The 17,890-nt window shown below is 40.1% G+C and overlaps 1 protein-coding gene across 2 annotated transcripts in view; it reads right to left on the reverse strand.

The window, feature by feature from the left end:
* Positions 1–17,890, reverse strand: part of ror2 (receptor tyrosine kinase-like orphan receptor 2) — a 40,100-nt gene that overhangs the window by 13,644 nt on the left and 8,566 nt on the right. The window contains exons 2-4 of one of the 2 annotated variants that reach the window (XM_024261948.2): positions 2,590–2,658; positions 2,453–2,458; positions 288–584 (exon numbers count right to left, since the gene is read on the reverse strand). In XM_024261948.2, the coding sequence (XP_024117716.1) occupies positions 288–584; positions 2,453–2,458; positions 2,590–2,658 (372 nt within the window). The remainder of the gene's footprint in view (positions 1–287; positions 585–2,452; positions 2,459–2,589; positions 2,659–17,890) is intronic. The other variant, XM_024261949.2, reaches the window with a different exon arrangement.

Here is a 17,890-nt window from a genome sequence, read left to right on the forward strand (position 1 = left end):
AGAATCAGCTGATTTTTTGACTGCTTAATGGTTGAGGAGTTACGGTGTGTCAAGGAGTTACAGGGTTAAACCAACCAATGATTTCCAAGTTTGGCCTCAACCACAGTTCAACACTCCCTGGGGGTGAGTCCGGAGCAGAGAGGGAATATTCCAAAATCGGATGTTTGTCAACCCGTGTGACGTTGAAGCCCTGTATGTAACATCTGCCCCCTGCTGCATTCACTTCAGAAATGTTGTACATAAGTCTAACACAGAGACACAAACCTCTAACTCACAGCCATCCTTACCCAGCTTGACATAGAGCACGCCGGTAGCAGAGATGACCTTGAATGAGTTGGAGGCGACACACTGATAGTAGCCCGTGTCTGTTGTGTCCAGCTCCTGGATGCGGAGCTTAGATCCCGCCTCAGTCTTACGGATGGTGATGCGCCCCAGGTCCAGGTCCACAGGGGCGTCGTTCTTCAGCCACTGAATGAGCGGTCGAGGGTTTCCTGCCACCTTACAGTGCAGCGTGGCCGTCTGGCCCTGAAAGTGAGTGATGTTGTTGACCGGCTCCAGGAACTCCAGGAAATGTCCTTGATTTGCTGGAAGCACATTGGTCTCAATTAGACAACCTACTGATTAGTGCTGCCTCAAAAGACTATTTTATTAGTCGACTAATCACCGATTATTTATTCTGATTAGTCAACTAATGGGGTCATGCTCAAAGTGGATGTAAACACAAATCACAACCATCATCAACTTTAAACTAACTAAAGATAAAGTCAACAAAGATGATAGTTTATTAAACTTTTAATTAATCATGCAGCCTCTGAACTTCATTAGTTTCTGGGATTAAAAACAATATTAAATCAAATGAGAGGCAGATCAGGAATATACTTTCCATCAAACTTATTTTGACAGGTGACCTTTGACCCTACCTCATCCATAAAACTTCTTTTTTACAGGTGACCTTTGACCCTACACCATCCATCAAAGTTATTTTGACAGGTGCGCCGCACTTAAGATGATGTAACAATTTTACATAAATTTTACATATAAAGGGTTTATAGCACATATAGCACACAAGGCCTGGGGGCCAGATCTGGCCCTCCAGAACATTTTTATTATTTTTTATTGTTATTAATGCTCCAATTGTATCTTAAGCTTATTTTTTTAACTTGTATAATTTTGGCACAATATATGGAGAGTAAAAATATTGAAAATTATTTAAGGTTTAAGTTGATTTATTCTGGAATAATATTTCTGCCTTTTTATTATGCATAATTATGTTAAAAAGTTACAGTTTTTAAGTTTTAAAAATTGACATTCTGCTAGCTTTTTGGACTATTTTGACATTTACAAAGATTGTTTAGGCTATTTTGGAGTTTAGCTAATAGTTCAGCTACATGCTAGCTGTTTTGACTAACTTAGGTTTTTTGTTTGTTTGTTTTTTAGGCTAATTTGGCATTTAGCTAATATTTTAGCTGGCTATCAGCTATCAGCACTAGCATCTTCAGCAGCCAAATTCAGCTTACAGCATTCACACTAGCATTATCACAGGTAATGTTATATATCTAGTTCATTATTATGTTAAAAAGTTAAGGTTTTAAAGTTTTAAAAATGTAGTTTTAGAGTGTTCAATACATGTTTATCCTGTTCAGCCTGCGACCTAAGGTGTGTTTTGGATTTTGGACTCTTGTGCGTTTTTGTTTGACACACCTAGTATATGGGGTCAAAGGTCATCTGTCAAAATGAGTTTAGGGGGAAAGTTTCTTCCTGATCTTTCCAACGAGGTTGGCATCTGAAACAAGGAACTATTTTAACAAAAGATAAAGTTTTGGTCTCACTGACTCTAATGAAGTGCAGTTCTGATACAAAAACACTTTCCTGAGGGTGTCTCAGGTTGAAAGTCAGTATAGTGAGCAGAACCTGAGACTCCTTCATACAAACAGAAAGACTGAGAGAGTGTACCCAAAGGGTTAAATGTCAGGAAAGATCCTTTTACTATGTTAACTTCATTAAAAAGCTCTCTAAGTAAAGTGCTGTGGGGACAAAGAGTAATAAATTAAGTTATTTGAAAACAGCAGAATAAAGCAGCTCAAAGTGAAAGCAATAAAAGTAAAAGCAGAGTGTCATGCTGGGTGAAAGCCTGGATGTTGGAGTGGGTTTTAAACAAACAGTGTAGATGCTTGTTAAACGTTCCGTGGTTAAGCCTTCCACAGTTGTGGTGACCAACAGAAACATCTCCCTCCTTCCAGTCAAAGTTTGCAGACACATCCTTCTGCACGTCCTTTGGGCTTCACAATGGACCCAGATTAACTGGGGAGGGGTCGCGGGATTAAACAGCATCACTTCTGCTTAGCATCTTTACAACTGAGATAGCTCTTTATGTCGTGTTAGAATGACATGGAAGTCTTTCTTCTTGTTCAAAGTAGATCTGTCATCAGGACGACAAAGAAAGGAAACTCACCGTTTTCTTAAAATAGAGCCCAGAGGAAAGAGGTACAAAGACAAGAATGGAGTGTTATGGTTTATAATTATACTAATTTGTCTCAATTACAGGCTGGTATCATTGAAAGGAGACATGCTTGAGAGAAATGAACCCACCTTCAGTAGGAGCAGCTCCACTTTGAGCTCCTGCCAGACCTTCTTTATCACCGGATGGACCCGGATCAGCTGGAACAACAGAAGAAACAAGGCAGGAGAAGCTCAGTGTTTAAACATTTACTGACACACTGGCTTCCTGATGCAGGTCAATAGAGCTGGAGCAGAAATGGAAAAAACTGTGTCAAAGTCAATCGCACAAACGGGCCAAGATCCAAAACACACCTTAGGTCGGGGGCCGGACAGGACAAACATTTATTGAACACTCTAAAACTACATTTGTAAAACTTTAAAACTGTAACTTTTTAACGTGGACCAAACATCATGGACACTGCTCGTACCAGTACCATAACCTAGGCTGGTCCGAATCTGGTACCATGTCTGGAACCAGTAGTGTTCCACGTCCTGTACCAACGGTCCGGTACTGGGTTAAAGTTAGGGTTAGGATACCAGTACTGGTCTGGTACTGGGACGTGGACGCACCGAAACCCTAGCCTGGTCCACGTCTGGTACCGCGTCCGGTACCAGTACTGATCCACGTACAGTACAGACTGTCCAGTACCGGCTGTCTGGTACCGGGTTAAGATTAGGGATAGGATACCGGTACTCGGGGGCATGAGTAAAACATGATGTGATGCATGTGCCGTGATCTCAATGACCCCTTCACTGAGTCAAGGTGAGCAACTTGGAAGAGGAAGGACTTCAGAGGAGCAAACATCAGGCACTGATGTTCCCCTCCTCCCTGCGGTCAGGCTCGTTCAGCATCACCATCTGGTTCAGATCCACAAATACACAGCAACAACCAGCAGTGATCTGCCTGTGCAGGAATGCTAAACGGAGTCATGGATCCGACGTTAGAAACAACAAACTTTCATGTTTGAAAATCAGAGACAAATTCTGTGATGTTTTCCAAACACTCAGCTTGATCGTCCTCCACAAGGCTGACAGAGGAGATCAGCCTCAGGCCTCTCTTCAGGACATCAGACACTCCTGCACTCAAGCATGTTGTCCATAGTCACCCTCAGACCCGACAGGATGACTTAAAGCCCCCAGTCTGCAGATTGAGTCAGAGAACTTCATAGAAGTTTCTGCTCTTTTATCAAATAAAACATTATGGAATTCATAAGTCTGAAGATGCTGAAGCTTTTTGCTAAAAATTGTGACGCAATTTACTTTAATTGCTGAAGGGATCTAGTGAAAATGGAAAAGGCTGAAAATTTCGTTTAAGAACTATGAAAGAGCGCTGAAATTGATGGTAAAATTGCTTAAAAATCTCTAATACATGCAAATTTTGCAAAACAAAATTCAGTATGTTGCTTAGATATGAGATAAACTAATTACCCCCCAAAAAGTTAGCATATTGCTCAAATTCTAGCTGATCTCCAAAATAGCCTAAAATTTCTCTGTAAACTAAATTAGTCAAAAATGTTAGTCTGTTGCTAAAATAGAAGCTAAGCTCTAAATTAGCCTAAAAAACTTCAGAAGATAATACATTAGCCGAAAATGCTAGCATGTCGCTAAAATAGAAGCTAAACACTAAATCAGCCAAAAACATTAGCATGTTGCTAAAATATTTGGTAAACTCAAATCTTTTTGAAGGTTACTATAAAATATAAAAACATAGCCCCTGAATATATTCAAAGGTTTGAGTTGTTGCTTATCTAATTAAAATGTTGAAATTTGAAGACTTTCTCATTCCTGAACAAACTGAATGTTTTGATACAGAGATTGGTGAAATCGCTGAAAGTATGATTGAGGAAAAACGTACAGAAAGGATCAGGACAATCACTATAGTGTGAATGCTAACTAACCAGTCACACCATAACTACAGTCCATGAACACAGCACAGTAAGGCTTTCACTTTCAGCAGAAAACTCAGCTTTTTCTCTGTCCTGCTCTTGTAATCTAAATATTTTGATACTTTCACCATTTCTGAATGAGCCATCAGCTTCATGAGAACATCTTTTTTCCTTTGTTTAGGACATAAGTTACATGTTGTATTCTCAAATGTTGCATTTAATGACCCCCTTACTCCCCAGGTTTGTGGTTTTAACTCCAGCTGTCTAACATCTGCACAAGCTCTTCCCTGTGGTCCGTTTGACAGCCTTCCTCATCCTCCCCCCAAAACAGCAGAGGAACCAACGGACACTGTGTTGTGTCCACGCGCAGTCGGAGAGTCTCCTCGCTGTGCTTGATGGTCGGGTCCTCATCGGTATTTATGAAAAGTAACACGTCAATTCTTGATGAATATTACAGATTCACATCAGTAGTAGAGCTGCCACGATTAGTCGACTAATTGACGAGTAACTGACTAGTAAAACAGTCGACAACTAATTTACTAGTCGATTAATCGTTTTTCTTATATAGAGTCGTGTGTAGTAAAGTTGAACGTTATAGTGGCAGTCTGCTAGCTTTATGGATTATTTTGGCATTTATTAATGTTCTCTATGCTATTTTAGAGTTTAGTTAATATTTCAGTTGCATGTTAGCTATTTTGGCTAATTTTGGATTTTTTGTTTTTTGAGCAGTTTTGGTGGATTAGCAAACATTTTAGCTGCATGCTAACTGTTTAGGCTAATTTAGGATTTTTCTGTTTTTGTTTTTTAGGCTAATTTGGGATTTAACTAGTATTTCAGCATCTTCAGCAGCCAAATTCAGTTACAGCATTCACACTAGCATTATCACAGGTATTGCTATATATCTAGTTTTAGTTAGTTTAAAACTAATGATGGTTAAGATGTGTGCTCTACATCCACTTTGGGCATGATCCGATTAGTCGATTAATCGGAAAAAATGATGGGTGATTAGTCGACTATTAAAATAATGGTTTGTGGCAGCACTGATCAGTAGTGGTTTAAGCAGTGCACGTTAGAGCTGCACGTGTCCAGTGGCTGCTGGGAAACGCCGTTCCTCCTCTTCCTCTGCTGGTCGACCCTGAAGCTCCACTCTTCACATGAACAAACACAGCTGGCGGTTTCTCAATATGATGGTAATTTAACTCAGCATTGTTTAGCTGCCTGTGCACAGAATAACACACAAGCAAGCGTGCACGCTCCGCACTCGCACAGCTTGTTATTGTCCAAACTAAATCAGAGATTTTCCAGCAGGATGTGGGGTACGTCTGCACCAGAACTTCATTTTCCAGCCGTGGCTTCAGTGGAAACATAACGGCTCCGGCACAGGAGCAGGAAAACCACAGAGGACGCTGCGGCGCAGACTTCACCGTGAGCGGCAGCCTCGGAAGAACTTCTCTGACGGCTCTGCATGTTCAACCATCAAAAAGAAACACAACAAGCGGACTAATTTGGGAGGTTTGGAGAGCCGGCTACTTCCAGCTGTGATTGATTAGGTGGATGACGATCCCTGGAAAACAGTGCTCCCATCCACGGCTACATTCCAGCAGCCTGAGCCTCCCCATGAAAGAGGCTTTTGAAAGCAGAGAGGCCCCCGCTCCATCTTCTGGGCTTTTCTCTAAGGGCCTCCTGGCACACCTCACCACTTTCCTCCCCCTCCTACCTCCTGCAGCTCAGCCCTCACACTTTTGTCTTCACTTCAGAGGGCTGTTGCACAATCGTGGACCCTTCATAATGAATCTGTTTTAATCACGTTTGTTACACCAGCATAAGGAGGAGCTTTGGTTTAACACTGCGCTGCATGGGGAGTACGTCTCACGACCGTCAGTACACATCGGGGTTCTCAAACTCAATTTACTTTGGGGCCGCTGAAGGCCGAGTCTGGCTGAGGCTATGCCGTATGGGGTTGTGCCAAAAATGTTTTTGCCTCCACTGTCTATATCTTTGGTTCACTGTCTGGGTCAGAGGTCTTCAACCTGCGGCTCCAGATCCACATGAGGCTCTTCTATCTCTCCATGGTGGCTCCTATGCCAATCATAACATAAGTCATGGAGACTATTGATCCAGACATGTTGACCGTCAGAGTCAGCAGCTCCTGATAATGTCTGTCTAACCAAAAATACCTAAAGAAAACAAATAAACAAAGCCTGTAAACTAAGACTACCAAGATCCAACCTCAAACTAAAATAACAAAACCCAGCAGAGTAAGACTGCTGAGGACAGAGAGGAGAAAAGAACAAAAATTAAGTAAATGAAAGAAAACTAAAATATCAAGGTCCTCTCCCTTTCAGCTGAAAACGCATGTTTATGTCTTAAATTATGAATTAACCTTGTATTGTCTAAGGGAGGGGTTTCAAACTCATTTTGAATCGGTGGCCGCATTCAGTCTGTCTGATCTCAAGTGGACCGGACCAGAAACATAATATCAAAATAACACATGGTCAACTTGTTATCTGTAGCTTTGCTTTTGTTTTGTTTTTTTTCTCAGCTGGAAAAAAATGTCTCAAACAACCGAGTATCCTAATCACTTATTATTACACATTCATTCGCAGAGGCCAGTGGATTTCAAATATGTGTAACAACACATTTCAGTGTCGTTCAAGTGTGCAAAATACAGAAAAATATCCAAAAATCTTTTCCTGTGTTGGCTGCTAAGTCTCAAGTCTTTGTCATCTAGTCCGAGTCAAGTCCCAAATCAAAAGAAGTCATGTCCCAAGTCAAGTCACAAGTCCTACTATTAATGTTGCAAGTCCTTTAAAGTCATGTTTTTCTGCAGTTGATTGTTTGGACTGTCGGATCAATCCAACGTAGTCCTAATTTGATTGGATGTTGGGCCGACACCACACATGGATGTAAACAAACACAGAAAGAAATCGCAGCGCGGGCTTTCTCAATGTACTTTTTAACCCTTTGATTTGGGGGAAAATAGCAAGTCCTTCCGAGTCGGAGGGATAAAGTCCGAATCAAGTCACTAGTTATTGATATTAAAGTCAGAGTCAAGTCATGAGTCAGAGCTTTGAAAGTCCAAGTTGAGTCTAAAGTCGTCAAATTCATGGCTCAAGTCTGACTCGAGTCCAAGTCATGTGACTCGAGCCCCAACCTCTGGTAACCAAACCCTAAATCAACTTTTTTTGTCTGTAGACCTCTATAAAAGAACTGTCTGTTGGTCATTGCCACATTTTTGATGAATTAAAATAAGCTTGTTTAATTCTTGAAAATACAATCAGAAACCTACTGTGTGCTTCCCCTACAGGTTAAATCGAGGTATTACAGTTGAATTTTGTCAAACTATTTCAGTCTCGCATCATGATCTGCAGCTCAAATAATAAAAGTTCTGCCCCTAAGCTCCGCCCCTCTGACTGGATTTTCCCATTTCGGCTGTGGGTGGAGTCAGCCTCCAACTTCCCTGTTTGGTTATCCTTCAATGTGCGTTGGAACTCGGACCTGTTTCCTGTTTCTCTGGCCTTTTGCTGCTACATTGACGCATCAGCGGATTGGAAATAGAACTCTTGTGTAAAGCTTGTGTGGTGAAGGGACGGACGCCAGACACGACGGAGGTGATGTAGACATTTTGATCGATTAATGAACGTTTTACTGGGTGTTAACGCAACAAAGGCGCACCGCAGGTGTAGACCAGAATACCTGTTCCGACCTGCCGCCGCACGCCACTGTTGACCCTAAGTACTTGAAGTCCTCCACCTTCTCCACCTCCTCTGTCAGTCTGTCCATCACCATGGAAACATGAGTGGATCTTTGGTGCAGTCTCACTTCCACCTGGAGCTTCTCTGACAGATCATCTCACCACCAACTTCCAGCTCTCATTCATGTCCTGAACAACTCCATCATCCTTCTCTGTCACTCCAGACTTCCTCAGATATAAACCACAGCTCCTCTCTGGATCCTGTCATTGACTTCCTCTAAGTCTTCTCCAGGAACATCCTCAAAACAAATGTGTCAACCAAACTGTTTGTGGTTCCACTACTCTTCCCAATAACTTCATTGTGTCCGATGAGTGAAGGAGAAAAGCGGAAGCGAAGAGTGAGAAGAGTGAGTCAAACACTCCCAGACTTGATAAGAACAGGCTGCAGACCAGAAAGGAATGTGCTGGAATGACGTATTGGTGTTTCAGCAAATCACCTCACTTGTCCAGCACACAAGAACATGCCCTGGAATTAAGACACCCCACCCCCACCCCCATAAAAGCCCAGGCTAGGTGATTTGATGGAGGTGCTGAGGGTGGAAACAGCCCCATTTGCCTGAAGCAGCATGCCAGGGAAGTTATGTGGCTCCAAAGACAAGTCTGTCCTCAGGCCAGGGCTCAAACCGTCGAATCAGAGAAATTCAGACTATTTACTTTGTTTTGTTTATTACACTCGCCCTCCTATCTGGAGACTTTTAATATGAGGAACATGCTCCGCACTGAACCAGGGATATGAAGGAAACACCAATGCTGTTTGCTCATCTTCTCACTAATGAGACAGAGATACATATGGATAGAAACGTGTCTATCGTGTCATTTCTCTTCTATCGTTTATAACGTTTATAACCTAATTTCATCAATTACTTTGCCAAATATTTCATTAAATAGTCTGAACCTCGTCAGTGTGCACACAAAAAATCTATAGAAGTGAAAACAACGACAAATTAAAAAGAGATTCTTTGCAAAGAACCTCCATCTTGTGGTTTTGCAACATAAAACTGCTTTTACCTGGGATTTACGACAGACGTTAAGTTACTTAAAACGAGTGCAGAACGATGAACGCGGAGGAGCTTGAAATTGTTGCATGGGGTTTAAACAGTAACAGCTACAATTGTTCATGTGTGTCTGAGAAAAGTGTAGAAAACGTGTAGTGAGGGGTCCTCTCTGTCACCCCATGGGAAACATGTCCCGGCAGCCAATCAGCTCAAAGCCCCGCCCCCATGTAAAAGCTCAGTCAGCAGAGAAAACGGGAAAATCTGAATTGAAACTGAAAACAGGGAACAGAAAAAGATTCAGAAAAGCAAAAGAAAAAGTTGAAAATCCAAAACAGCAGCTTTTACTAATGGATACATTATTTTTTAGTTGGTCATTTTTACATTTGTAGTTTATTTTATTTATTATTTTATTAAGTTTTCAGTTTTTTTTTTTTTTTTAATTTTCAAGATAAGGGATAAACAAAGCTGTGGAACAGTACTGTAACGAGAATCTGAACACTCGGGTTCTTGAGATCTGCTCCCGAAAATTCGAGTATGAATATTCACGACGTCCAAATCGCTGATTCATGATCTTTATAAATATAGAAGAATATAGTAAATTATCATGTAGTAAAAATATATATTGCCCTGAAATACAGAATAACGTTGGATTTTAAAGTCGAATGTGCTGTCACCGGAAGTAAACAAATCTTCAAAATAAAGTGTCAGTGAAGCTTCCTGTTTTCAAAGTAAAACTAGAGAGTTTTTTTTTTCTTTTCAAAAATGAGACTGAAGTTCTGCTTACTGACATAAGTTCTAAAAGAAAAAAAAAAGCTAATTAGCTTTAGCTTCGGAGCTTAAGCTCCAGTGTTTATATGGTTTTGGTAACTCTTCAATAGTTGACACATTTGATGTCATTCTGGCAGAATTTGTGCAAAAATGTTTTTTTTTTTACTCAGAAACTTGAAACTGTTGTTCACTTTAAAAAATGTTTTTCATGAAAAGTTTTTTTTCTGCTAATTCAGCTTAAATACCTTTGATTTTTGAAAAAAACGTGAAGCCTGCTGTATATCAGCCACATCTGTTCTCATTTGATTTATTTTGCTGCACTAAAATGTTTTTCTAAAACTTGAAATATTCAGAAAAGTAAGCTGTGACATTTTTTTCAGAGAATAACTGAAAACATACTTCATTGTCATATATTATAATATATATCATCATTGTAAAATAGAACCATTTATATCATGATATACATTTTGTTCCATATCGCCCAGCACTATTTCTTACTGTAGACGTAATGAGAGGGTACGCTGATTATGATATATAGATTGTGGGGAAAACCATGAATGAAGCAACGTGTATCACGTTAAAAGAAGTTTGAAGGAGCCTGCATTCATCTGAACACGTGTCCGTTGTGTTCCTGTGTCTCAGTGGAGCTCCACATTTCTCCATGGCTCTCTGGTGACATTTCTTAATATTTGGCTACGATGGCCGTTTTAGTCCAGTTGTTCCACCCCAGCCACTGAGCCTATTCGGACTGAGGAAACTCAGAGCAAACCGGAGCTCAGTCAGATTGGAAACAAACCGAGACCACCTGGAAAGATGGATCTGAAAGCGGTTCCTGTCCTATTTGTACTGCTCAAGCAGGAACAATGATTGGTTTTGATCTGAACTGCTAACCCGGCTCTCACATCATGATTAGAGAATTACGTGCAGTTTGTTTACATATTAGCTGTTGTAAAATTGCAAATTAAATCTGTTAAATAGATGTCTACTCTGGGAAATAATATCTTATGTAAAATCATATTATTAGATAACCCTCTTTAGCTGGTGGACCGCGGTGCAGAGATCCACTGTATCACCAAAAGTATTGGTTAAACCAAACTCAATCACACAAGGGGCCAAAATCCAAAACACACCTGAGGTCAGGGGCCAAACAGGATAAACATTTATTGAACACTCTAAAACTACATTTTTAAAACTGTAACTTTTTAATATTATTATGAACTAGATATATAGCATTACCTGTGATAATGCTAATGTGAATGCTGTAAGCTGAATTTGGCAGCTGAAGATGCTAGTGCTGATAGCTGAAGATTCTGAAATTGATAGCTAAAAACACTGAAGCTAAAAGCTGAAAAAGCTGAAGCTGACAGCCAGCTAAAGTATTAGCTAAATGCCAAATTAGCCTGAAAAAAGATTAGCCAAAACATCTAGCATGTAGCTGAAAAATAGCTAAACTTCAAAATAGCCTAAAAACAAAAAAAGCCTAAATTAGCCTAAACAGCTAGCATGTAAATATTACTGCCAATTTGGAAAACTTTAAAAACTGTAACTTTTTAAAGGCCTCGTGCAGTGGCATTTTTTTTTTAATTTAGAAAGTCAATGGAGCTTGGAAAACGAATCTGATAAAAATATTCACTTAAAATGATCCAGGGCGATTTTATTGATCATTTTATGGTCGTGCACAGCTTTAAATTTGGGCGATAGGTGGTGATGGGCGGGGGCTGCACGTGACGTCACTTCAGGGATCCCAGAGTGTAAACAACAATGGACGGTTTGAGAAGCGACGTAGACCACGATTTAGAGGATATTTCTTTGGATGAAGGTGATGAGCCTTCATCAAACACGGGAATTTTAACAACACAGGGTTCGGAGGGTGTACAGCCCTACCAGTTTGAACCGGAGGTTTCCTCATCTGAGGATACAGGGGCTTCGGATGACGATGGTGAAAGCTCATACAGCGATGGCGCCGAGAAGACGATCAAACTTGACTATTTAGAGGAAGTAAAAGTGTAACAAGATTTCCGTAGGTGAACATGCGGAAGGACCATTACTGGAAAAGTAAAGGCGCCGCCGCTGCCGCGGAGCGTCCTTTGTCGTCCTCCTCCAGGGCCGAGGCGGACCCGGACGAGGGTCTGCTGCTGCTGCGGCAACGGGTGGGCTCGCTCCCCCGCCGCCCTCTCGGCCTCCCTCGCCCGCGCGCAACCAATCCCCGCGCGGGTCCTCTTTCCAGACAGCCGGCGGGGTCCTCCTGCGCCCTGCGCGGAGGCCACCCCCGCCGGCCTCACGGCCCCGGGAGGGAGTTAAAACCCTTTGTGCGGGCTCGGCTGCCGGCGCCGGACGAACTTAAACCTTAAATAACTTTTAAGATTTTATTCTCCATAAAGAAATATATTTTGTTAAAATTATACAAGTTAGAAATAAGTACAAGATAACATCGGGTCATTAATAAGAATAAAATAAAACGATCTGAAGGGCCGGATAGAATCACCCGGGCCTTGACTTTGACACACGTGGGCTAACCAATTCATATGATCAGAATCAGAATTTTGTCCACAGGTGTATAAAATCAACCCCTCAGATATACAGACTGTTTGTACAAACATTAGTGAAAGAATGTTCCTCTCTCAGGATCTCAGTAATTCCAGTGTTGAACTGTCACAGGATGACACCTGTACAACAAATCCAGTCCTGAAGTTTCCTAAATCTTCTACAGTCAACTGCTCTATCAGAACAACATGGAAGAGTTTCGGAACAACAGCAACTCAGACACTAAGTGGTCGACCACGTGAACTGATGGAGAGAGGTCAGAGGATGCTGAAGGTCATAGAGGTCACAGACTTTCTGCAGTGAATCACTACTGAGCTCTGACCTTCATGTGACCTTCAGATCAGTCTGAGTACACAGAGAGCTTCATGGAATGGGTTTCCATGGCAGCAGCTGCATCAAGACCCTCATCACCAAGTGTAATGCAAAGCGTGGCTGCAGTGGTGTACAGCACGCCGCCACTGGACTCTAGAGCAGTGGAGACACCTTCTCTTTAGGGATGAATCACGCTTCTCCATCTGGAGATCTGATGGACCAGTCTGAGTGTGAAGGTTGCAGCTGCAAAAGGTGGGCCGACCTCATGTTGAACTCTATGGCTTAGGAATGGGTTGGCACTTCAGTTCATGTGAGTCAAGCTAGGTGGGCCAATACTTTTGGAAGAGCGGTCAACCTCTGATCAGAAGATTGCAAGCTTGACTCCCACATTGCTCATTGATGTGTCCTTGAGCAGGACACTGAACCCACATTCTCCTGATGGTTATGGGTTGGCGCCAGTGTTTGGCAGTGGAGCCCCATCAGTGTGTGAATGTGACTGTAAAGGACCTTAAAGCGAAGTAGAAAAGTGTTGCATAAGTCTTTTACCATGTACTTTACAAATCTGATACCTTGAGAGATCTGTGTGCTCACTGTGAATATCAGCCTTCAAAATTAATTCATGAAAGAAATGATATTTGTATTAAAATCTTGCTAAATATTCCCCTCCTGAGCTTCATACCAATGGAAGAAAATGGTTGACATCCTACCAACAAACAGAAACCTCTGTTCTATTTTCAGTTTACGAAGAACTCAAGTATGAAGAAATGGAAAAAGGAAAAACCAACATGGAAGCTCAGAGCAGTTTAAAACATATCATTTGATGTCAATGTGATTTCTGCTGATGGAACAGCGACACAAGTCGTTTCTGCTTCACTTTCTGAAGTTATGGTCTGAATAATAAATGATCAGAAAAAAATGAAACCACAAACATCTGCTTAAAAAGTTCCCACTCTGGCCTTTCATGGAGCGGTTCTGCTGCGTGTGCAAGTTCTGCTGGACACGTTACAGAACCACGGTGCCTCCAAACCCTGCACATCATCAGGAGTTGTCCTGGAGTCAATGTGCAGTCTGTGGGGTTTTATTTTGAAAATCCAACAGATTTTCTCTGTGATTTTTCTTTCTGTCCTCCTACCTGCTTGATGCTGCCTCAGAGACCTGATGTTGTTCATAAACTCCCCCAGCAGAGGGTGTCACTACTTCTGCGCCGCCTCACAAGTCTGTACTTGTACACAAAACCACACATACATTCAGACTGTACAACAAGAATCCACACAGCAGGTAAATGTGACTCCAGCAGGAAGTGCACACAAAGCAGGACCTAAAAATGTCTGACCACCTGCTTCTCATAAATCCCATCAAAAGAAGAGAAAGTTTGATCAATCCCAACCTGGACAGAACCAGACAGAACTCTTGTACAGCTACAAGACTGCTGAGTTTGCACTGAATGGGACAAATCTGTGCAGCAGAACCTTGAAGAATGAATCCAAAACCGTCCTGATTCTGTTACCACTGTTTTCAGCACACACCAATGATCAAGGTCTTTCCGACGCAGAAACTTTGGATGAATAATGAAGTTATGACACTCAGGACTGAAGATAAGAGAAACAGTAAAACTGAACTGCAGAAATGTGAGGAAAGAAAAGATGCTTTGATCAGAAGATCCGAACAAGGCAACGAGTCCAGGGAAAGTACTTGAAGCCAACTTTCCTTTGGGATGACTGTAAACTTCCAGCTCCACGTTTCTAACCCTGTTTTTGGTCTGCCACAAACAATGATTTTATTAGTCGACTCATCACAGATTATTTTTACCAATTAGTCGACTGATCGGGTCACACGCATGGCGGATGTAAAACACATCTTAACCATCATTAGCTTTAAACTAACTCAAAATAATAAGACAATGAAGATGATAGTTAACTAAGTTTTAATGAATCATGCAATCTCTGTCCTTCATTAGTTTCTGGCATTAAAACAAGATTAAATTTAAATGAGGTCGGCATCTGAAACAAGGAAACATTTTTCACTAAAGATAAAGTTTTGGTCTCACTGACTCAAATATAAAACAGTGCATTTTTGGTGCTGAACGTTCACAACTTTGTTCAACTTTACTACACTCTGACTTTATATAATACAGTATAAAGTAATGAATAATCGACTATTAAATTAGTCGTCAACTATTTTAATAGTCGATCAGTCGACTATTATTCAACTATTAGTCGACCAATATTTAGACTAATATCCATGCTGAATATTTAAATTATACTAAACGAAATATTTAGTTTTTAACTCAATTTAGTTTTTAACTAAATATGTAGTTGAAAAGTAAATGATTAGGTGCAACCTAAGTATTTCGTTTTTAACTAAATACCGGTAAGTTTTTTTTTAACTAAATATTTAGTTAAAAACTAAATATTGTTTTAGGTTGCACCTAAAGTTTAGTTTAAAGCCATATATTTAGATGCAACCTATATATGTAGTTTTTTACTAAATTATACAATTTTTAAACTAAATTTTAGTAAGAAAACAAAATATTTAGCTCTAAACTAAATATGGAGTTAAAAACTTAAATATTTTAGAAAATAAATATTTAGTGTGCAAAATAAATATTCTATTTTCTAAAATTAATATTTAGCTTGTAAGCTAAATATTAATTTTATACTAAATATTTTGCTTGAAATGAAATATTTAGCTTGCTAACTAAATATTTAGTTGGTAAATGTAACATTTATAAATACTTTCATTTAAAGGGTAAAAATATGCATTTGAAAAACAAGACCTTTTTTTTTTTCTTAAAACATTTTCTAAATATCTGAAAACATTGATGTCAACATTTTACTTTGCAGATTTACAAATGGCCCCCATAGCTACACATGATTTTGTTCAACCAGTATTAAATCAGCCTCAGGGGAGTAAAACACAAAGAACAAAAAGAAGCTTCACTCTGAAATAGTCGTAATCTAGAACGATTCCAGACTCGACAAACACCCAAGTCCCTTCAGGACTGGACTTTACTCACTTTTATGTCTACTTCGAGAAGTGGCGATACTACACATGTATTCATGATCAGAACAACACGGCTGTAATCTGGGAGGTAAAGAAGAATTTACACTAAAAGCAAAGGCGAGTGTTAATGCTAGTTATTAAACATTCAGGCTGCTGCTGCTCTGGGGGTGTAGTGGAGGGAGTCATGAAAGACGAGGATAAATGTCAGGTACTGTATCCTACAGTTTAAATGAGACCCTGCTGACAGCCTGGTTAGGACTTGGTGTGCTTTAACATCAAGTTACTTTACTGAGTCACAGCAACACATTCTAAGCATTATTTCAAAAAACTACAACTATCATAAAACATTTGGATTATTACAACTTAAATACATCAATGAAATAAGCACTAGGTCTACATAACTGTAATATAAACATTTTACGCATTAGTTATAGAAAATAGAGGAGGTCAAAAGGGAGAAGAGTTTACGCAGGTCTCTAAAAAATAACTGATATAAGAAGGGAAAACTTGAAAGGAGAAAAAGTTACACACTCAGCTTGTGAAACAAACACTCTAAAATATTTTACCACACTGTTTGCACACATTGGACAGGAATGGTGGTTGATCAGTTTTTGCTGCAACTGATATAAGACGTTATAGATTATCAAGAACATGTTAAAAAAGGTCTCAGAGTTAGAATGTTTATTCTGACCAAAATAATTGATTGAGAAACAGCTGTTTATTCCTCTATAGAAGTTTGGGGATTTTGGCTTCTTGGAGCCAGCAGGAACTTCCTGTTTGGATATTTAGAACATGTGTGTGTGGGGTCCACTTCTGTCAGTCCACTTCTTATATACAGTCAATGATCACATGCTTGCCCCTCCCCCATCGAGAAAGGATCACTAGTGACTACCATAGGTGGGACCAAGTCATTGCTTTGCAAGTCTCAAGTCTTTGTCCTCAAGTCCAAGTCAAGTCACAAGTTGTTAATATTAAAGTCAGACTCAACCGCACAAGAGACCAAAATCCAAAACACACCTGATGTCGCGGGCCGAACAGGACAAACATTTATTGAACACTCTAAAACTACATTTATAAAACTTTAAAACTGTAACCTTTTAATATAATTATGAACTAAATATATAGCATTACCTGTGATGATATTAGTGTGAATGCTGGAAGCTGAATTTGGCTGCTGAAGATGCTAGTGCTGATAGTTGAAAATGCTAAAAATGCTGAAAAATCTAAAAAAGCTGAAGCTGACAGCCAGCTAAAATATTATCAAAATGCCAAATTATCCTAAAGAACTAAAAAAAGCTTGGGTTAGCCAAAACAGCTAGTGTGTAAATATTAGCCTCACTCAAAAACAGCCTAAAAAACGTAAAAAGAAAAGCTTAAATTAGCCAAAACAGCTAGCATGTGGCTGAAATATTATCTTAACTCTAGCCTAAAAAATCTTAGCAAATACCAAAATAGTCCAAAAAGCTAGCAGAATGCCAAATTTTAAACCGTTAAAACAATAACTTTTAAACATAATTATGAATCATAAAAATGTAGGAATATTATTCCAGAATAAATCAATTTAAACCTTAAATACCTTTCTATATTTTACTCTCCATAAAAATATATTTTGTCAAAATTATACAAATTAGAAATAAGCTCAAGATAACATCAGGTCATTAATAACAATAAAATGATCTGGAGGGCCGGATAGAATTACCTGGAGGGCCGAATCCGGCCCCCGGGCCCTGACTTTGATACACGTCCTCGTCATTGCTGCATGAATGTTAGGACTTTCATGTGCTTTTGTTTGAGCGGCAGCAGATTAAATTTCACAGCATGTGTTTTTATGTTATGATAATGAAGGCATTCCTGTTCCTCGTCAGGTCCTCAGATGTTCAGATACCATCGAGTCCACATGTTTCACGTTAAAGCAGCTGCAGCTTCAGGACTGTGCTTGTGCTGTTTCTGATCCAGAAAGAAAGCCTGACGCGTCCCATCCAGCCAGCATGAACGGGACGCCTGAAGAGCGACCTGGAATTGGGATGTAGTTGGATCTTTGAGCCAGAAAGCGTTGGCCCGAGAAGTGATTTCTGTTTCACCCCAAACACGAAGGGACAGATAAGCATCACCTGGTTCCTCCAACGGTT

Source organism: Oryzias melastigma, linkage group LG12 (assembly GCF_002922805.2).
Source record: "Oryzias melastigma strain HK-1 linkage group LG12, ASM292280v2, whole genome shotgun sequence".
Lineage (NCBI taxonomy): Eukaryota > Metazoa > Chordata > Actinopteri > Beloniformes > Adrianichthyidae > Oryzias > Oryzias melastigma.